Genomic DNA, 22,066 nt, shown 5'->3' with positions numbered 1-22,066 from the left:
GGAGTCGGGGTGCTCAGAGGGTGGGGAACGGGGGGGGTTGATTGGGGGCAGGGGTCCCAGGAGGGCAGTCAGGAAGGAGTGGGGGTTGGATGGGTCAGCGGTGGGGGTCCCAGAGGGGCAGCCAGGAATGAGAGAAGGGATTGGATGGGGCAGCGGGGGGGTTCTGGGGGCAGTCAGGGAGAAGGGGTGGTTGGATGGGGTAGGGGTTCCCGGGGGGGGGGGGGGGGCAGGGAGGGGGGGGGGGGGTGGGGGGGGGGGGAGGGGGCAATCAAGGGGGGGGGGTCCGGAGGAGATCAGGGGACAGGGAGGGGTGGATGGGACAGGGGTCCTGTGGGGGCCATGAGGGGACAGAGAACGGGGGGGGTGGATGGGGCAGGAGTCCTGGGGGGGCCGTCAGGAGGCGAGAAGCGGGGGGGGGGGTCGGATGAGGACAGAGGCTGGGCCGCGTCTGGCCACAGCCTCCCCTAACCGGCCCTCCATACAATTTCGGAAACCTGATGTGGCCCTCAGGCCAAAAAGTTTGCCCGCCCCTGGGTTAAATGGAGCCGCAGTGGCAGCTTGTTGGATGGAAGAGACAACCACTGCCACATAACCGATTTTTTTCATTGTGTATAATGCTCCAACATTGGGTAACACTATGGTACCCAGTAATGATATGTTACTGCAGAATGAGCTCTCAGAAGTCATCCCTGGATTGCTCTCTCTTTATATCTGGATCTATCCCAATCTATAAATAACACCATGCAGCGTACAGTAGAACCACTAACATCTGCCAATAAATCTAAATGACTTTTCAAGTGCATAGCAGCAATGTGCTCTTTTCACGGCTACAGCGCTTCTCCCACATCTGTCCCCTCTCTATTATCAGACCACACGTCTTCACCACGCCTGAGGCGGAATCATGGGATACTACCTCTCTTAGTCTAGGCCCTGTGGTACAGTACCCTATGTTTCAACTGTGCTCACCCAATAGATCCAACTGGATTTGGCACCTACAGTTCTTCCCTTTGGGAACCTATGACCAGTGGTGAACAGAGTGACCAGACAGCTTGCTTAAACCAAAGTACTGGTTAAGCTTAAGAGTAGGAACAAAGCATAACATAAGAATGGTCATACTGAGCCAGACCAAAGGTCCATCTAGCCCAGTATCCTGTCTTCTGACAGTGGCCAGTGCCAGGTGCCCCAGAGGGAATGAACAGAACAGGTAATCATCAAGTGATCCTGTTGCCCATTCCCAGCTTCTGACATCATCCCTGCCCATTCTGGCTAATAGCCATGGATGGACCTATCCTCCATGAACGTATCTAGTTCTTTTTTGAACCCTGTTATAGTCTTGGCCTTCACAACATCCTTTGGCAAAGAGTTCCACAGGTTGACTGTGTGTTGTATGAAGAAATACTTCCTTTTGTTTGTTTTAAACCTGCTGCCTACTAATTTCATTTGATGACCCCTAGTTCATGTATAATGAGGAGTAAATAACACTTCCTTATTTACTTTCTCTACACCAGTCATGATTGTATAGACCTCAATCATATCCTCCCTTAGTCGTCTCTTTTCCTAGCTGAAAAGTCCCAGTCTTAGTAATCTCTTCTCATACAGAAGCCATTCCAACCCCCTAATCATTTTTGTTGCCCTTTTCTGAACCTTTTCCAGGTCCAATATATCTTTTTTGAGATGGGGCCACCACATCTGCACGCAGTATTCAAGATGTGGGTGTACCATGGATTGATATAGAGGCAATATGATATTTTCTGTCTTATTACTATCCTTTTCCTAATGATTCCCAACATTCTGTTTGCTTTTTTGACTGCCGCTGCACATCGAGTGGATATTTTCAGAGAACTATCCCCAATGATGCTGAGATCTCTTTCTTGAGTGCTAACAGCTAATTTAGACCCCATCATTTTATATGTATAGTTGGGATTATGTTTTCCAGTGTGCATTACTTTGCATTTATCAACACTGAATTTCATCTGCCATTTTGTTGCCCAGTCACCCAGTTTTGTGAGATCCTTTTGTAGCTCTTCGCAGTCTGCCTGGGACTTAACTATCTTGAGTAGTTTTGTATCATCTGCAAATTTTGCCACCTCACTGTTTACCCCTTTTTCCAGCTCATTTATGAGTATGTTGAATAGGACTGGTCCCAATACAGCCCCCTGGGGAACACCACTATTAACCTCTCTCCACTCTGAAAACTGACCATTTATTCCTACCCTTTTTTCCCTATCTTTTAACCAGTTACCACTCCATGAGAGGACCTTCCCTCTTATCCCATGACAGCTTACTTTGCTTAAGAGCCTTTGGTGAGGGATCTTGTCAAAGGCTTTCTGAAAATCTAAGTACACTATATCCACTGCATCCTCATTGTCCACATGCTTGTTGACCCCCTCAAAGAATTCTAGTAGATTGGTGATTTCCCTTTACAAAAACCATGTTGACGCTTTCCCAACAAGTTATGTTTATCTACGTGTCTGACAATTTTGTTCTTTACTATAGTTTCAACCAGTTGGCCTGGTACTGAAGTCAGGCTTACCGGCCTGTAATTGCCGGGATCACCTCTGGAGCCCTTTTTAAAAATTGGTGTCACGTTAGCTATCTTCCAGTCTTTTGGTACAGAAGATGATTTAAATGATTAGAGTTACAGACTGCAGTTAGTAGTTCTGCAATTTCACATTTGAGTTCCTTCAGAACTCTTGGGTGAATACCATCTGGTCCTGATGACTTATTACTCTTTAGTTTATCAATTTGTTCCAAAACCTCCTCTAATGACACTTCAATCTGGGACAGTTCCTCAGATTTATCACCTAAGAAGAATGGCTCAGGTTTGGGAATCTCCCTCACATCCTCAGCCATGAAGACCGATGCAAAGAATTCATTTAGTTTCTCCACAATGGCCTTATCGTCCTTGAGTGCTCCTTTAGCATCTCGATCGTCCAGTGGCCCCACTGGTTGTTTAGCAGGTTTCTTGCTCCTGATGTACTTAAATTTTTTTTTTGCTATTTTTGAGTCTTTGGCTAGCTGTTCTTCAAATTATTTTTTTGGCCTTCCTAATTTTGTATATATATAAAATATGGCTATATAATATATGTCTCCCTTAGCTCCTTCGGTTCAGCCACTCTGGTGTCCACAAAGCCCGTACACGGTCTCTGAGGGCCAGGAGCTCCTTGCACCGAATGCACACATATGCCACCTGCTCATAGGGCAGGTAATCATACATGCTGCACTGGGTGCAATAAACTATGGAGCCCCCACTCTGTTGCTGGACTTCTGCTGGCATTCTCTGTTAACTCCTGCAGCTCTTTCCTTTGTTGTTGTTTTCTTTTTTTATCAGGGGGTGCTTTTTGGCTTTAAATTTTAAAAAGTTTAAGGAATGTTAAGTGTATCTAGCCCCCACTCACCCTGCCTCCTCTAAACTCCCTCGTTCAGCACACACACAGTCAGCACATGGTCCCCCAAACAAACAGACCACATGGTATATTTCAGTCAAGCAGCAAGTACACCACAAACACACACACAACAGACAACAAACATACCCCAAGGGTCACGTAATCGCTCCTCCTTCACCTGGAGAAAAGGTATTTTAAAGCAATAAACTTTCTGCATCTCTGTCTAAAGCCCTACCATCCGGGAACAGGGCCAGGCAGGTCTAGCTTCTTCAGGCACCCCAGCGGGTGTCACTCTAGCTGAACAGTTCCCCAACACCTGTCTCCCTGCTTAGAGAGAGTCCCATTTTACCCATTTAGCCAGAGTTCTTTGTTCTCTCTGTTCCTGCAGCTTGGGCCCTGCTTGTCTAAAACCAGAGTGGCGGGCCCAGGAGATTGAGCCAGTCTCCTCCAGGACAATGGTCTCCCATGGTCCTGTGACAACCCCCCCGGGTTTGCTGAGGCGTGTTGTCTAGAGGCATTGTTTTGCCTTCCTGTTTGTTTCCCAACAGCCCTGATGATTCAACACACATTATTCATAAATTACTACAGAGCAGCTCCACATCTATCACAGACGTAGATTGCTACATGCTTGGTTTGTTGCAGTGCAAGGATTTTGCATCAGCTGCTATTCAGAGTCATAGAATCATAGATTAGAGTTGGAAGAGGCCTCAGGAGGTCATCTAGTCCAACCCCCTGCTCAAAGCAGGACCAACCCCAACTAAATCATCCCAGCCAGGGCTTTGTCAAGCTGGGCCTTAAAAATCTCTAAGGATGGAGATTCCACCACCTCCCTAAGTAACCCACTCGAGTACTTCAGAGTCAGTTACTTTATTTTATTTTCAGATGTTTGATGTAAGAAATCCCACATGTAAGAGGTTCCCTATCTCTCTAGACGGGGAGACAACTGGAAAATAATGACAGTCATAGGAAAACAAAGCCCGTCTCTACACACAGGAGCTATGGTCATAGAGCAAGTCCTAAGAGTTCATCTTCCATAACAAGTTGGGCTGGGGAAACCATATGAGGATATTACCATTTTTAAAAGCATAGGTGCTTCCAGGGCACGGATTATGAGACAGCCAGACTCTGGCAGATTGAGCTAGCCGGTCACAGCCTTTATTCAGAGGTGCAGGGGAATAAGGGGGGATTAAGGCCATGACAAGGGAAGTCTAAAAGTCCCAGCTGTGAATGGAAAGTGGGAGGAGCCCGACTCTGCCCTCACTCACTGGCCAGAGTGTCTGGCTGGGCTCCAAGTGCGGGACAGACTGTCTCATGAAAAGGGGTGAAGTAATTTACACTTCCCAGAGGAAGGGGCAGCAGGAGAGGAACCGTGATACTCTGAGTTGCAATTAATTGTCTGCTCTGTTCCTGAGTCCGTGCAGTTATACACTCACCTCCTGACTCAGGGCAGTCTGTAAGCTTACCATCTAGCCCAGACCTGAAGAAGAGCTCGCTCTGTGTAAGCTCGAAAGCACGTCTTTCTCACCAGCGAAGTTGGCCGAATAAAAGATATCGCCTCATCCACCTTGTCTCTCTAGCATCCTGGGACCGACAGGGCTATAAGAACAGTGCATACAATCTAGCCCAAAGTCAGGCATTATTCCATTGGAACAAGAGTGGCAGAATCTGGCCTTATGTATATACAGTGTGAGGGGAACTCTGAAGAGAGGAGACCTGGTAACAGGCTTCATATATCTGAAGGGTATAAACACCAGGAAGGAATGATACAAGGGTGTTTAGGGTGAGCCAAGAAGAAAAAACTGGGAGAAGGAAATGACATTAAGAAAGAGAAAATTCAGGCTGAGTATAAGGGTTGGTCTACACTGGGTGGGGAATCGATCTAAGATACGCAACTTCAGGTACGCTATTCGCGTAGCTGAAGTCGAAATATCTTAGTTTGACTTACCTGGCTGTCCTTACGGCAGCAAGTCGACCGCCGTAGCTCCCCTGTTGACTCCGCTTACTCCTCCTGCCGAGGTTGGAGTATGGGTGTCGATTCGGGGATCGATTTATCGCATCTAGATGAGACGCGATAAATCGATCCCTGATAGATCTATTACTACCCACCGATCTGGCGGGTAGTATAGACATGGCCTAAGGAAGTACTGCCAGATGGTGGACTAGTCTCCCTGGGAAATGGTGGAAGTCCCATGGCTTGGGAAATTTAAGATTTCAGACTGGAAAAACACTAGACAAAGTCAGCGTTCAGACCCTCTTGCCTGGGCAAGGAGAGGGACTTGATTATGTTCGGGTTTTATCCATCTCTAGCTTCTGCAATTCTACCTCAAAGCTCTTGCATTAGTTTACCACAAAACCCTCCATTTCCTGAGCAGGCAGCATTTGACCAACTGACTCAAAACAAATATTCTTCATCCTTGATGCAAAGCTTTACAAGCAGGCATGATTGTTAATTAATGATAATTGGTTTTAATCTAGATTTCCCCGTCCGTCCCCTAAAAATTCTTATTTAACCAAGACCAGACACCATCTTTTGCTTGGTCATAGGAGAAAGGTACTTTCCCTATGCGTTTAGGAAACCTTACAACCATGCTGCCACAGCTACCTGTCCAGTGCTGTGCCTGTATCTAATTTACAAGCACTGATTGGTGGTAATGTATTCTCCTGGAGATTTTAGTCCCTTCTCCAAGTGCTAATTAAGTTTGCAGCTATTGATTAGCAGCTTTGCTCAGTAAACAACACCCTTTTGGAACGTATAAGGTTCATAGTGTCAAGTTTCCAAGGAGGACAGATTCAAAAGGAGGAACTTTTGCAGAGAGGCTGAAAGCTAAGCTAGGAAGCATTCGACTTTTCAACTATGGCACATAAATTCAAGCTCAATATGGAATCAAGCAGCTTTCACCCTTTTTATTGACTGTTTGATGGACTGTATTGATCTCTACAAAGGATTCTCATGGTTTTGGCACAACTGACAAGGTTTGCTGGGGAAACTGGCTAGTGTAGACCATGTTTGTGTTCTAATAAGTAGAGCCCCATGGAATTCTTTTTAAATTTTATAATTTTCCTATTTTATTTTTCAGGAATTTCATTTTATCCATGAGCAGGGGTCAGGTCCCGTCCCTCCTCAGGGGATGGGAGGGGAGATCGTGTGGGAAGGGGGAGAGAGTGGAGATTGCAAAGCGATCCATCCAGCACTCACCTTGCAGCTGTGGCGCCTGACCTGCAGGGGTGGGCCTGGCTTTTTGCTCCAGGTATTGTGACCTGGTGCATGGGGTTGCAGGGCTAATCAGATTTGGCCCAGCTGCCCCTCTGCCGCATCATGACAGAGGGGCATCCAAGCCAAATTTGAGTGAGAGGTGATGTGACCCCATGCGCCAGGTTGCAATGCCGCTCGCTCCATTTTGTCCTGGCTGCCCCTTTGTCATGATGGGGCAGAGGGACAGCTGGGCCAAACCTGAGTGGCTCTGCAACTCCTTGCACCAGGTTGCAATGCCTGGAGTCCCAGTCCCAGCCCAAGGGACAGGAGCTGACGGAGTCATCAGTTTGGTGTGAGGTTTTTTTTTGTATTCCCCCAAAATGGGGGGCGTTCTACTAAGAAGTGACTGCCCCAAATCCATGCGCCGCTCCTGGTCTGTCTGAGGTCACTGCAGAGAAAGCACTATTAGTGGACGTGGCACATAGATAAATGGTTGAGCAGTTTAAGATTCTTGGTTTCCAGCTGTGTGGCTCTGGTGTTAACCCCTGCTATGGGACCAGCACATTCTCTTAGAGCAGATGGGTGGTTTTGTGGTTACGACAGCGACCTGGGATATAGGCGATAAGGATTCAATGCTTAGCTCTGCCAGAATGATACAAGAACTTGCATAGAATAAAACAGACTCCTCCACGTTGTCTGCTTCTGTGAGATGGTTCAAAGCCCAGCCGGGACTAGAACCAAGGATAGTCTCTGAGGTAACTGTAGAAAGACCCTGGGATAAGCAGGAGTAAAGTCCCCTGAAGTAAGTGAGAACTGCATCTTTTGTGTGCCTCCTCGGCCTCCAGGGGATATGGGTCTGTTACAGTTCTCAGCTTGACAGCCTGCCTCTTTAGCTCACGCTAGAGCAGCCCATGCTTTTAACTCTGCAGGTCTGTGGTGTGTTGGCCAAGATGGTGGCTGTCACCCCAGAGATGAATGTGGCCCTAAGGTAGTAGAGGTGACATGTCAGAGCTCAGCCCACTGTTCCACATGTACCTTCATCATTCCTTCCCCCCCCCCCCCGAGTTATTTTCTTGCCTATAAAGCCTTTCCTGTTTCCCCACTCATGTTCTGGATCCTTGTGTCTTGAATCCTGAAGTTCTGGCCAAGCAGACCTTTCCTCATTGCTGCTGCTGCTGTGCGGCTTTTCCTCTGGTGTAATACGTATGTACGTACGTACCTACATAAGAGTTCATAATTGCCATTGCATTGCTACCTTCCTTGCAGAAATGATAGGATTGCTCCACAGAGCTGTCTGGGGTTTATGCATAGCTGGCATGGACCAAAGAGACCTGATCGATCTTTCTTAAAAGTTTAATCTTCTTGCTGTTACTGTCTCTATGGCACTGAAACCATGGTCTCTTCAAAACAAAACACACGAGATTTTCCCCCGGCATCAGTTTCTCTAGGAGCCATTTACACTACTGAAGTTAATTAACCAAGCTAGGGGAGGCTATATTTTAGAAATTGAAGCACAGTTCTGCCGCTCATGAATGTGCACATCCTCACTGCAGAAAAGCATGTGGTAGCCCCAGCCCCACTGAATGCTGCTCAAACCTATGTTCACGGTGTGTACGTGTGTTGCGGTTGGGGAGGGGTGCAGGCGAGAAGAGACTCCCTTCATCAGAACAATTTCTATCTCCTGGCAGAGGAAAGAGGGAAAGCTAGAGCCACAGGGCCCCTCCTTTTTGGTGAGGGCAGCAGAGAGATGGTGAGCCCATGTTTCAGGTTTGAGGAGACCCACAGCCTGAGACTTCATCTGCTTGGTGACCGGGAGACAGGCCACTCACACATGTGCATGCAGATGTCCCTTTCTGTTCCCCACCAGGCTTATGTACAGCCCGAATCCTTGGCTGCTCTCCTCTACCCCCACGCCTAGACTCTCTCTTTACTTGGCTCCCCTTCTGTTCACATACCTCAGGTGAATCTCTGCCCCCTTCTCCATGACCTCCTTTTGGAGTATAAGGAGCCGAGAGAGCCTTTTTCCCTTGTCCACGTAAGGAGCATTGGCTGGTTACCTCCCCTCCTGCTGCCCCTTTCCAGCCATCAGCCCCACCCACATGAGGTATGGTTTTCTACATGCAGGATTTCCCTTAGCAGTGTGTTTGCTAGCAAGGTCCATTCTGATCTGAATTCTGTTGCCCTTCAAGGCTTTACCTGTGGAGTGTGGGGGAGTAGGCCTGTAGTCCTCCCAAAGAATGAAGATAGGGAAATGGGCCAACACTGAGGAGAAAAGAAGGGGGGTCAAGGAGCCAATGGGGTGGTCCCTGGGCTGCCAGCTGAGGTAGTACTGATGGGGAGATCCAGTTTTGGGGGGGGAATGGAGGGGAATCTGGGCCTGAGAGGGTATAGCTGGAGCATGGAGGATGAGCCAAAGCTTAGGTGGAAAGGGATTATTTCATAAACCTGTCTGTGAGAAATAGGGTCCTCAGCGGGGGAGTCTTTCCTCCCTCAGCCAGGGATGTGAGGTACCTAACGGGCTCGTAAGCAGGAAAACGCTGCCTAAGAGACAGGGTACCTGTGTAGAAGTGTCTCTTCTCCCCTTGCTCAGGGATGGGGCTGGAACTCTTCTCTTTCATGGGGAGATAGAGTTCTTAACTAATACAGTTGTTGCCAGTCCAACTGTTACCTAGACAATTCTTCTCAAACCACGTTAGACCAGGGCAGTAACTAGGCCATCGCATAATTTTATAACACAGATTGTGACCATGCTAGGTGTGGACATTTGTTATGACCACTGGCATGCACATACAAGAACGCCTCCCTCAATGTGGAGAGGAATATGCAACAGCCTTTGCCTCTTGAGCTGTGATTCCCATACACTTCACTCCAACTCACTGGTTTAGATAAAGCAAAAACAAGTTCATTAACTACAAAAGATAGGTTTTAAGTGATTATAAGTGATAGCAAACAGATCAAAGCAGATTACTTAACAAATAAACAAAAATTGGCAAAAATTACTTCCCATGACTTATCTTGCATAAAATGCATCATAATTACGTCATAATCATCATAATATCACTGTGAAGAATATGGGGTGCAGGGTCAAAATAGCTGAAACATTAGAAGCCACAACTCAAGACCTGGACTATCATGGCAGTCCTGAGTAGAAACTAAGCCATGAGGCCCAAGGGGTTTTCCTGAAGACTGACTGCAATTGCAGGAGCTGGGGGCATGATCTGTGTATGTGTCTGAAAGGAAATAGCGGGGAGAAAGAAAGCAGATAGCAAGAGAAGCAATGGCCCCTGGAGGAAACTGAGGCAGAGCTTCTCTTGGTAACAGCACTTATTCGAAAGGCTGACTTACATTTCTGAACAAGGAAACTGCCTCCATACTGTGTTCAGGGGAACAGGACTTCTCCTAATGGAAACAACCTGGCGAGGCCCCAAATATTGGCCAACTGCTCAGGCCAAGGGGCAATAACATTAACCACTCCGTTTTTCACACTGCCTTTATCCTGTCTCTTTTCCCACTCGGGTATTCCCCACAGCATTCCAAACTGTGTTGTTGCTTATTTGGCTGGCATTGCAGATGCAGTCACCTTTGAAATTCCAGCCTGAAATCTACGAAGAAGCCAGGAACAGGAAATTATAAGGGTCTCCTTCCCAGGTGTCAAATGACAATGAAGACCTATTTATTCAGGAGGAAATTATTCAGGAGGTATAAAAGGGGTGTGTGTACTGTAGCAGGGTTGATTACAGCTGAGATTGTGGTAATTATAGTCAGATCACAGATGGTATGTAAGTGTGTTTTGTTTTGTTTTGTTAAATTCAGGTTTGCATGTGTTCATTGTATCATGAACTAAAAAAGAATACAGACCCCCACACACAAACACACACCATTTCCAATGCGTTGGAATTAGCACAGAAATACAGACCACAAAGCGAGACTTGTCCCACACTTTAACCCTTTCACTACTGGCTCTTCAAGAATACGTCACCAGCTAAGTTTGCAGCTTAAGGAAGAGAATCCAGTCCTCTGTGGCGGAATGACTGCTTTCTCATAACGTATGTGACACCTGGGTAATACAGTGACGCGCACATTACAAATAAATACATGTGTTCTCTGGTTTCCCTTCAACTTTTTAATTGCCTTAGATAACTCGGTAACATGACATCACTCTAGTAAGCATAGAGAATGCGGCAAATAATGAGGTAACACTATTTCAGGCATAACTGGAAACTTAACATGGGCCTTCACACAAGGTAGATCACCTCTTCTCTGCTGCTGTTGTCCCTCAATAGCATGATTCAGTAACCTCTTTGTAACAAATGACAGAGGGCCCAGGGGTACATAAGGGTTACAGGGTTCCCCTGGGTCTAGGATTTGCATACTAGTTTGCCAAAGAATGTCCTGTAAGGTCTCTGATGAAAGCCTGTGTTACACTGGAGGTCATACTCATTGACGTATGCATGGAAAATAGGTGAGGAGTTCTGTGTGTGTAGATATACTAAAAATTATGTTCTCTAGGTCTGGGAGTTAAGGCAGGTCACCAAAAAGTGAGCCACATATTCTTGACAGGCAGGCAGAAAGAGATGCTTCTCTCTCTCTCTCTCTCTCTCTCTGGCTGGTCGTGTATGCAAAGTGAGTATTGTATGGTTCACAATGGTTGCTCATTCACCGCCTGAGCAAAATGCTGATCAATAGGTTGTGGGCGCTGCAGGAAAAAACAAACCCAGCAGAGGCTATCCTGTTAGGGAGTAGAGACAATTAACTTTTGGAACTATATCTGGGGTGCAGATGAACCCCCCAGTTATCCCTCATCAGGAGAGGCAGGCTCTGAGCTGGCTTGGCCTCGCAAAAGAAGGGTCTCTGCTATCCTGGTTGAAAAACATGGTGAGAAGGACTTTGGGGTGGGTGGTACCTTATTAGAGAAGAGGGCACCTTGTTAGCTAAGTTTAGGCTCTAGAACAGGGGAGGACAAACTACAGCCGTGGGCTGGATCCGGCCTGTCAGGGCTTTCAGTCCAGCCCATGGGACTGCCAGCCCTGTGGCGCAGCAGGGCTAAGGCAGGCTCCCTGCCTGCCATGGCCCCGCGCCACTCCCGAAAGCAGCCGGCACCACATCCCTGCAGCCCCTGGCGGAGTGGGGGGCAGAGGGCTCTGTATGCTGCCCTTGCCTGCAGGCACCGCCCCCTGCAGCTCCCATTGGCTGGGAACAGGGAACTGTTGCCAATGGGAGGTTCAGGGGTGGTACCCACAGTGCATGGCAGAGCCGCCTGCCCCACCCCACCTCCAGGAGCCTCTGCCGGACATGCCGGCCACTTCCAGGAGCAGCTCCCTGCCTGCCTGAGCCCCACTGCATGCCGCTGCCATCCTGGAGCCGCTCAAGGTAAGCAGTGCCGGGCTGGAGCCTGCACCCCAAACCCCTCCTGAACCCTGCATCCAGCACCCCAACCCCCTGCCTTGAGCCCCCTGCTGCACCCCTCCTGCACCCCAGCCCCCTGCCCTGCGCCCCCTCCTGCACTCCACACCCTCTTGCACCCCTGCCCCGAGCCCCCTGCCACACCCCGCACCCTTCCTGCACCCCAACCCCTTGCCCGGAGCTCCTTCCTGCACACCGCACCCCACACTCCTTCCCACACCCTAACCCCCTGCCCCAGCCCTACATTCATGGCCCTGCATACAATTTCTCCACCCAGATGTGGCCCTCGGGCCAAAAAGTTTGCCCACTCCTGCTCTAGAATATGTGCTATGACTTTGTTTTATGTGTACTCTTTGTTTCCCATATACCCGTTTGCAACCATATGAATCTCTGTTCTTCGTTAAATAAACTTCATCTTGTTTTCACTATAAACCTATCTAAGTGCCATGTGTTATGCAGAAGCTGTGTTCCAGGCTGTAACTAGTAAGCGGTGCTGTACTGTTCTTTTGGGAACAATGGGTTTGGTAATGCTGTAAGTGCCCAGTGAAGAAGGGGCTGGACTCTACTGGGAATGCTCGGAGAACTCGGGGTGGGAGTGAGCCTATCGCTAACCCATCAGAGGCCTGCGGAAGCCTGGAGGGAAGTTCTTGTGTTGCCTGTGGCAGGTACAGACTAGACTTCTTTATGCTAAGGGCAGGTGGTAGAGAGGTGCCTCACAGTCTTGGGTACTGCAAGGAACATGACACATTGTCACTGCGCTGAATGTATCTGCTCCATTCAGCAGCACACGGAGTACATCTTACCTGGACATTCCTGGAACGGCCAGCACTGCTCATATTGTTCATAGTGAGGAAGAGCAGGGACTGGAGGTCCAGCATTTCAGCTGACCAGACAGATTTTTCTCAAGAGTGGACCAGCTCTTCAGAGTACCCAGTTTAGGGCTAGATCCTCAGCTGGTGTAAATCAGCATATCTCCATTGCCTTTAATGGAGTTATGCCATTTTATACTGGTGGCAATGGTTACAGGCATTCTTATTTAGTGTCAGACTAAAAATCCATGTCCCTTCATCTCCAGCGATCTACCCTGACAGCTTCCCCCTAGTTTCTTTCTTCCCTCTTGTTGCTTTTACTGCTTCTTAAGAGAACCAAAGAAGGGGTTAAAGAAAGCCGAGAACAATATGTGCTGTCAGAAAGACGTTGATCTACTGTTGCATCTGCCTGACTGTTCTTTTAACTGGGGCAGCAGGCAGGCAGTCTGGCATGAAAGCAGTAGGGACTTTGGGAGAGAATGGGAGGAGGGGGAAAAAAGACATCACAGAGTAAAACTGAGACAGCAAACAGCCCACTAAGCAATAAAAGAAAATCAAAGCAAAGGCTGAGAGCTTTTTTTTTGTGGTTGAAACAAACTTTCTCTTCTGGCTTGAATCAACCATGACAAACTTCTTCTCCAAAGATCTGAGCTGGTATCCAGGAAATGGTGCACTTAACACCACCCTCCATTATTATGGGCCAGATTTAGATACCCTTACTCATACTTGAGTAACATCTTATTCCATTAACGTCAGTGGGATAATAGATTGACTAGTTCTGGTTTGTTTAAAAGGGGAAAGGAGTTAATTCTCCCTCTGCAATTTTCTGGCTTTGTCAGACGCACATTCTTTTTCCCTACCTACCGGTCCACCTGAAATCATTTGGCTAGCAGAAAACAGTATTACAGACTTTGTAGTACGGAATGCTGCAACCACTGATTTCGCAAAAAAAACGAATATGCGTGTACCCATCTCCGCAGTGTAAATTCATCAGGCCTCATATATCTTCATCTTTGAGGTATAAACATGCCTGGATAACTGAGCATTGATTGCCAAGGGAAAAGAAAGGACAGGAGCTAGCCATCTCGTAACTAGTACTCTGGTTCTGCGGATGTCCATTTCCAATGTATTCGTTGCGTTAGGAGTGTTCTAAAGAGTGCTCTTTGGTGAGTGATGGGCTGACTTTCCTGTGTAATGTATTCTCAGCCATGCTGTCTGTCTTGTAGCCCGGCGAGAAAAGAAATAAAGGCCAAAACTTTCACATTTGGGTGCCTAATATGAGATTCCTACATCCATACTGAGGCACTTCAATAAGAAGTGCTGGATAACCAGAGCTCTGACTGAAGTGAGTGGGCTTTCTGAACTTTAGATAATCCCGGTTTTGAAACTTCGGCTTTTGCTCAAATCAAACATTCCATATGACAATTAATTTTTTTATGGATGGTGCAGAAATAGTGATAATGTTGTATATAAGTTAGTGTATGTCATATCTCCAGAAAAATTCTGAACTAGATCCTTCATTGGTGTAAACCACTGAAGTCAATGGCGTGAGGCTGACTTACACCAGTGGAGGATCTGGCCCTATATAGCTACAATATAACATCATTCTGGTCCTACTTTGAAGAGTACTGGGAGCCCACAACTCTCAATGAAAACCATGAGCACTGTGGGTATTTAGCATCTCTAAGGATCACTCTCCAGGGCTTTTCTAGGCAGGTCATGGTATGTATTACCTGCAGGCTGATAGGGATCTGCCCCCATTATCATCCAAAAACAATGGGAAAGGTAGAAAGATGAAACCGAGAATCCTACCCAAGTGAAGGGCCTGTCTGCTGGAAGTGAGCACCACGCAGGCTCAGGAAATCCTGTTAATGGGGCTGGGGCCCTGCCAACCTCTAACAGCTGCTTCCAGTTCCGTCCTTTATGGTGTGGAAGGATTTGGAGATATTTATTCCTCCAAGTATTATTGCATATTTATATACCTGCCCTACTGAGATTTCCAAAATGGAGCAGGAAGTGGGGGGTGTTAATTTAACAGACAAATGTTCTGAGACAAGTTGATCACATCCAAAATTCCCATCTTTTTGACATAGACCTTTCTATACTACAAATGCTCTAAGCCCTGTCTTCCCTCTAGCCTCCTCCTGTGCCAAGAAACCATTTTTGAACAAGATTTTGAAACTCCCCCGCTGTCTCCTGACCTATTTAACATCCTGATTAATACCTTCGCAGCTAGGAAGCCAATGCTCACTTACCAGGGTGATGCTGCCTTCAGATATCTAGTATGCCACTGAAATAAACGATGGATGGTTTTCCCATGTCTTTCAGGCTGGAACAAGAAATAGAGAAGCTAGAAAGTGAAGAATCCCAGATATCTGCCAAAGAGCAAATCATCTTGGAGAAACTAAAGGAGACAGAGAAATCCTTTGAGGACTTTCAAAAGGTACAAAAAAAGATTCAGTCTCAAAGAGAGTGAAGCCAAGGGGTAATACTGATTGAAAGCAGCGTTTGCAATGTTATGTGCCTTTGCACAGCGGGAGAATAGCTGTGGAGAGCCTAATAAGAAGTGGACTGAGCAAGATAAAAAAAACTCCAGTGTTTTCAAACCCACCTATCTAGGGCAGATTATTTTGCTACTCACCTGCCTTTCCAAAGACTGCTGGACTTCCTAGGCTTTTTTAGGGTGTGCCATTGGTTTTTGGGGAGCGGTGGGGGTCTCTCCATTTCACTGGAGTGAAAGTGCAGGAATCCTGCAGCCATACTTAAGGAGACAGCAGCCAGATAATAAAAAGTCTGGTTGGAGAGAAATGTCCCCCTCAGCCAGTCCAGAAGTGCACCCGTACATAGACAATCTCTCCTATAGCAGCTGGGTGTGTATGCTTCCCTTCCTTGGGCTCACTCTATTGTGGTATCCTCCTGCCGAGAGTTCAGACCACATTCCACGCTCTTGAATATTGCTTCTTACTTTGACCAGCAGGTGCTCTCATGTCAATGACACTAGGTATCCCCTTCCTCTCACCACCCAGCTACCCTCAAGGTGCAGCTGCTCTTCACACTTCTGTTGGCAGTGGGTAGACTATGTACACACGTAGCCCCCCAGCATTGGTGTGAATAGCAGTGTAGCTGGCAACACACGGCATAGGTGAGGAAAGTCACACCTGAAGGGTGTGGGTACATATGAGAGTACATACGCTGCACAACTCTCTATTCACCCAAGCCATAACTCCTTGTTTACACTGCTGGATTTAACAGCGTGGTGTCCCATGGGTGGAGCTCTTCCCCATTGCAGGGAAAGACTGCGATGGTGGGGGAAAGGCTCTGGCAGGGGCTGAGTCTTTTCCCCGCTGCCTCCCGCCTGCCTGAGTCTTTCTCATATTGCTACACACGGCCTGCGTTTCACGGCAGCGTGTAGCTACACATTCCCTATCTGCTGCTGCTATCGGTGTGTAGACATATAGCCTTAGAGCTTGGTAGTTCTCTCCCACTTTATAAGCCTCAAAGAGGCACACAGCAAACCCAAGCTAATTCTAGAGTAAAAACTTGGAGACTTCACATCACATGAAGGCGTAACTGATCCCCATATTTGTGTCTTTACAGAGCTTCTCACACCAGGATGGTGGTAAGTGCCTCTACACCATTACATAGATCTACAGTTTTAACTGGTGATGTGTGATAACAATTTGTTGCTAAGTGTTACAGGGGATAATTGTTTTTATGATTTGTTAGATGTGGTTGGGGGTTTTTTTTGCTTTGTTATTACTGTGGCATCCCCACAAATTGAACTACTGCTGTACACTGTGCTTTGCGATGCATTTGTGTAAATAGTCGTGGGGGGGGACAAATTCTCCTCTGTGACATCAGTGTAACCCAGAGAAACTCCATTAACTTTAAATATGGTGGCTGACCTTTATGTCTGTCATTTCCAGAGTGTTTGTCCGTAGAAGAACCTTTATTTTTTGGTAGCACAGACTGCTGTAGGACTCAAGAATGATGTTTCTTACAAATTCTATGTGATCCCCATTCTAAGATGTTAAAAAGTGTGCAAAAGAAACACCGGATGTGTCTGGTTGTAATTAGGGCAGTGGGGTTTACATAGGCCCGGCTGGATGGGGTTTCATTGGTGCTGATGTAGATCTGTTCCATCCAAGCCCAATGCCGTCAGTGTTCTCTGCCACGCTTTCTTAATATGCCTTTCGCTTTGCCATTCAAATATCACCCTAGAATTGCTTTTCCATCTGCCTCCTGCATCATCCTTGACCATCTCACTGACTGGAAATAACATTAGCTGAAGCACAAGGACATTTCGAGAAGACCGTGATCCCAGTGGCTATTCGGAGCTAGATCACATAAACAGAAACCTTCAGACAACCTGTCACAAAAATGTCACCTAGCCCCAAATGGCCAAATCATATGTAATTCACATACTGGCCTTTCTTTCAACTCATGCTTGCTGTCAGCAAGAGGCTAGGCCTCCAAAGAAGGGGGCTATGGCCCTCCCACATTTTACTGGCTGTAATGACAAATGACGGGGGGAGGGAGTTGGGAGGAGCGGGGGCGGGGTCTTGGGGAGAACAGGTGGCATTGGGGAGAAGACAGTTCAGGCACCTGTGGGCCCCCTCCCACCCTTTTTAGGGCACTTCCGCTGCTCCTGTCCAGGTCATGACGTGTAGGCCTGTAGGGCAGGCTGGAAAGCAATCTCCCTCCTGTGAAAAGTTTCAGAGTTTTTGAAAATGTTCATCCCAAATTGGGACAAATTGGTCAAAAATGCAAAAATGCTCATGGGAGAGAGAGACTGGTACGTTCAGGTTCAGGAGAACCTCAATGGAATTTTTCGGCATGCTCCATGGGCTGCCCACTGCCCGACTCCTGGGGGACCCTGGCTGCCTGCTGAGTCCGGCTGCTGCAGAACCCAGGAGCCGGGAAGCCCAGACTCCCGGGTCGACCTCCAGGTGGGCTGCTGAGGAGCCTTGAAGCCCTGCCTCCATGGCAACCGAGCTGGCAGTCTGCCTGGGCTGCTGAGGAGTAGGAGAGCTTGGGGGAGGCAGGTGGGCAGGCAGGCAAGCTGACAGGAAACAAGGCAAGTTTCTGTCAGGTGCCTGGTGTCAGGAATCAGGGCCTGCAGCTGAGCCTGGGGCCAAGTAGCTGCGCTGCAGCTGAACACCCTAATTGCCTTTCAGTCACTCAGGTGGTTTGGGCATCACCAGACCTGCTCTGAAGGCCAGTGGCTGCAATCTCGCCTGTGCCTGCCTTGTTCCCAGCCTTGTGGCTGCTCTACTGCAGTCCTCTCCAACCCTGTTCGGTTCCTGCCTCCAGCTCTGACCACTAGGCCAGACTGCCCAGGCCCTGTTCCATGACGCCTGGTTTCCATCAAAGGTTTAATCATAATAGACCTATTCCCATGGAATGTTTCTCTTTCCACAAATCGTCATTTTCTGATAACATTCCATCAGAAAATTCCCATCCGACTCTATATGCATGCTAGGGAAATGAAAGCCAGCAATAGCTTATGCAGCCAACAGGGCATCATACGATATTCATATCCTAGACTTCTCTGCCACATGCTACCAAATGCTGCAAATTCCTTTCACATACCATCGAGACACTCCCCCTTGTGTGGTGTGCTCTCACCGTGTTCATAAAATGACGATTCCTCTTCATATAGATTAATAACTTGTGTTGATTACATTTAGATTACTTCCCAGAGTAAGTATATTCTCTGTGTGATAACTCTCACAGATAGAAAAGATGTGTCTACCATAATAACTAGTGTATGGATTCAATGTCCCAAATGCACATGATGTGCCTGAATACTGAACTTTTCATTTAGGTTTGTGAGTTAGCTGAAAGCTTTATAAATTCACACATAGCCAGACAACCCCTTATGAACTAAACACCGATGGTGGACGATGCATGTTTTTTATTCCATCATTTATCTGCAGTAACATGCACTCCAGAGACTGGTTCTTGCTATTCATCACTGAATGGATATGATGTAAGGCACTGACATTAATGCTAAGGCCTCCAACTATTGGCTAAATCATATCCCAGTTTCTGGTCTTCAAACATGGATGAGGATGGCATGGAATGGTCCTAACACATTAGGACAGTGGGATTTTCACTTGCAGACCACTAAAAAATTTTAAAAATGGAGGTGGAAATCTTAGATGTAGTCTGCAGATCCCCCCAAGGGCCCACAGGCTGAACACCACTGTTTTACGATAATGACAGCCTTTCACAGACCCCTTAGACATAGTCTGTGGACACCAGGTTGAAAACCACTGCACTAGAGCATTGGGGCTGTGTACAGAGTTACAATGTAACATGTGTAGGGGACTGATCCAGAGACTACTGAAGTAAATGGGAAAACTCCCACTGACATCAGTGGGCTTTGCATCAAGGCTGTGCTGTCCCCAAATGAATACATTATTTCACTTTTCAGTGGTGCCTAAGCTCGGGATCAGGCCCTAATTAACATGAGTAAGTACTTCTGGTTAGGAATGGAGAAACTGACTTGACTGTCTTAAGAACCTACTGCAAACCTCAACCAAATACTTCCAGCCTTCAGCCAAAACTTCTCTGGACTTGTTTGGCAACCAGGTTTTCTAACAAGCTTCCCTCAGCTGGAAAAGAAACACTACCAGTGTGAGTAGCTTTTCTTGTAGTAGTTTCGTTCTTTTGCTTCTGATTCAATAGTATGTAAACTACTAATAATAAACTAGTCTGTGTTGCTTCGTTCTGACTTTAACCTAACCAGCCCACCCATCCCCATGCTATATAAAATACCCAAGCAGACCAGCGTCCTCCATTTGTATTTTTTATTATTATTATTCACTGCATCCGATTAAGTGGGCATTCACCCACGAAAGCTTATGCTCCAATACATCTGTTAGTCTTAAAGGTGCCACAGGACTCTCTGTTGCTTTTATTATTCACTGGGCATCATTGCTGGATGGATTCTCCTTCTCTTGACAACTTCAAATGAAGACATTCCAGAAGAGATGTTTTGAGCAAATACAAGTCATTGGGCTCAGTGCAGGAGTAGCTGGGTGTGATTCTAAGGCCTGCACTACGCAGGAAGTGAGACTGGATGATCTAATAGTCCATCATGCCTTAAACTCTATGAATTATAAATCACTGTACTATATGCTGTACATAAACAGATGAAGGCACCATCCTTGCCCATAGGTGCTAGATTACACTGAAAGGCTGAGGAGAAAGAGGTCGGATGTGTTTCCAGAGTAAGGGATAGCATGGAGGAAAGATGAGAAAACCGGGGGCGGGGGGGAAATACAGAAGGGACATTTAGGCTCCAGTTGTAGAAAGGCCTACGCCGATTTCTAACTTTACTCATGTGAGTAGTCCCATTGAGCTCAGTGTGATTACTCACAGTCCACAGAGGTAAGCTCATGAGCAAGCCTTTGCAGGATCAGGCCTGAGGAAGCAGGCCTGGGAGAAGTATAGGCAGCAGGAAGAGGAAGAGTAGTGGGAATCGATGGCAGAGATGTAGACAGGACTGGAGCTGTGTAAAGACTAGAAGCTGAGCTTGACAGAAAGGAGGAGAGGGACCTAACAGAGAGATTTTGGGCCAGATGCTCCTCTGTAGAACCCCTCCCATCCTGAGGCTGCCCTGCACTGAGCCAGCAGCCTCAAGAGTCCCCGATTGCACCCAGGTTTTCCCAGAGTATATAAGGCAGCGTGGCCACATCTTCTTCCTCCCAGCCATGCCCCTTGTTCCAGTTGCAGGGATGGGAAGAGAGATGTAGAAGTGACTACCAAAGGTCTGCAGGGAAACCCCCCAAGCAGGGAAGATCCTTCAGGGGCTTGATCTACTGTATTTAAAGCAACCTTGCACTGCTGGAGCACTATAAAGCTGCCCTGAGGCAGAGGATGATCTGGCCTCTGCAGAGGGGAGTGAGAGAAGGAAGATGATTTTAGCAGTAGCATTTTTTGCTGGGCATGGGCAAGATGATAGGCTTAGATTCCAGACAGGAGGGAGTTGTCAGTCAAGACAATGTGTCTCCACTCGAAGGCCTCTGAGTAGATACAGCATAGAACAGGATACTCAAACCATGGGTCTTTAAATAGTATTATCAACATGTCTGGAGGTTTCCCCACTTATTTTTAAATGCAACCAGACCTAGATTGTGGGGCAAGCCCTGAGTCGGAGTCAGAAAAGATCACAAAGCTGCCTTTTTTTGGTGGGGAGGAATGGATTGAAGTAAGGGGTTCCTGTAAATTTCAGCTGGAGAAGAGCGGTAATTTCTTCTTTTACACCATAGGTGGTAACAGGCACCCTGCTGCCAGTGTCCCTGGCAGTGTTTATTGGTTCACGTGGTCCTTGTTGATGAGGCAGTTGGGAGTGAGTCACTCAGATCTCCTCAACCAAAAATAACATGTGAGGGGTGCCCTCTGTTTTAGGCAGAGAAGTTGTCTACGTTTTGCTGCAGGGATAGAGAAGGAACTTTAGCCTGCCTTTGCCCAGCCGGAAGAATTAATATATGCATTGGGGAAGACTGCCAGCTGAACTAAATCAAAGGGCTTCCCTTCACTGATGCAGGTTACAGTTCTCTCTCCTCTTTTAAATGCTGTTTTATTGGAAACATTTATAGGCTGTTGGTGGTGAGCAGGGCCGGCTCCAGGCACCAGCTTACCAAGCAGGTGCTTGGGGTGGCCACTTTGGAGAGGGGCGGCACGTCCAGCTGTTTGGCGGCAATTCGGCGGATGGTCCCTCACTCCTGCTCGGAGCGAAGGACCTCCCACCGAATTGCTGCCACAGATCGCGATCGTGATCGCGGCTTTTTTTTTTGTTTGTTTGTTTGGCTGCTTGGGGCGGCCAAAACCCTGGAGCCGGCCTTGGTGGTGAGAGGATTTTTTGTAAGAGTAAGAAGCAGATCAGACATTCCTGAGGCCATCCTAACGTATGTCAGGCTTCATCTTGCCTACAGGTGTCCAAAAGGAATTCTACCTGCAGAGCAGAATACGTCTTTGCCAGTTAGGAGACTTTATTATACAATTGTTATTGTTTGGCCTTGCTCTGAAGCATCCGGAATTGGCCACTGCCGGAGGAGGGACACCAGAATAGAGATGAATCCAGTAAGGCAAATGTTTTGTTCCTAGGGTGAATGCTGCTGATTGTGACAGGCATTGTGCAAGCTGGGGCAGGGCCCTCTGGACCCCTTCTCACTTCACCCATCCGCCACATGTACCTGTGCAGGGCCAGCCACAACCGGACATTTAGCCCAGATATTTCTAACATGGGTTCTTACCGTTAATCT

The 22,066-nt window shown here is 47.4% G+C and overlaps 1 protein-coding gene across 2 annotated transcripts in view; it reads left to right on the top strand.

Moving 5' to 3' along the window:
• LOC117878784 (paralemmin-2-like) overlaps positions 1-22,066 on the top strand; it is a 171,731-nt gene that overhangs the window by 135,863 nt on the left and 13,802 nt on the right. For both annotated transcript variants that reach the window (XM_034773245.1, XM_034773244.1), the window contains exons 4-5: positions 15,120-15,234; positions 16,389-16,410. In XM_034773245.1, coding sequence (XP_034629136.1) covers positions 15,120-15,234; positions 16,389-16,410 — 137 coding nt within the window. The remainder of the gene's footprint in view (positions 1-15,119; positions 15,235-16,388; positions 16,411-22,066) is intronic.

This window comes from Trachemys scripta, chromosome 6 (assembly GCF_013100865.1).
Source record: "Trachemys scripta elegans isolate TJP31775 chromosome 6, CAS_Tse_1.0, whole genome shotgun sequence".
NCBI lineage: Eukaryota > Metazoa > Chordata > Testudines > Emydidae > Trachemys > Trachemys scripta.
The sequence above is the reverse complement of the archived record's forward strand: the minus strand, read 5'-3'. Positions and strand labels throughout refer to the sequence as shown.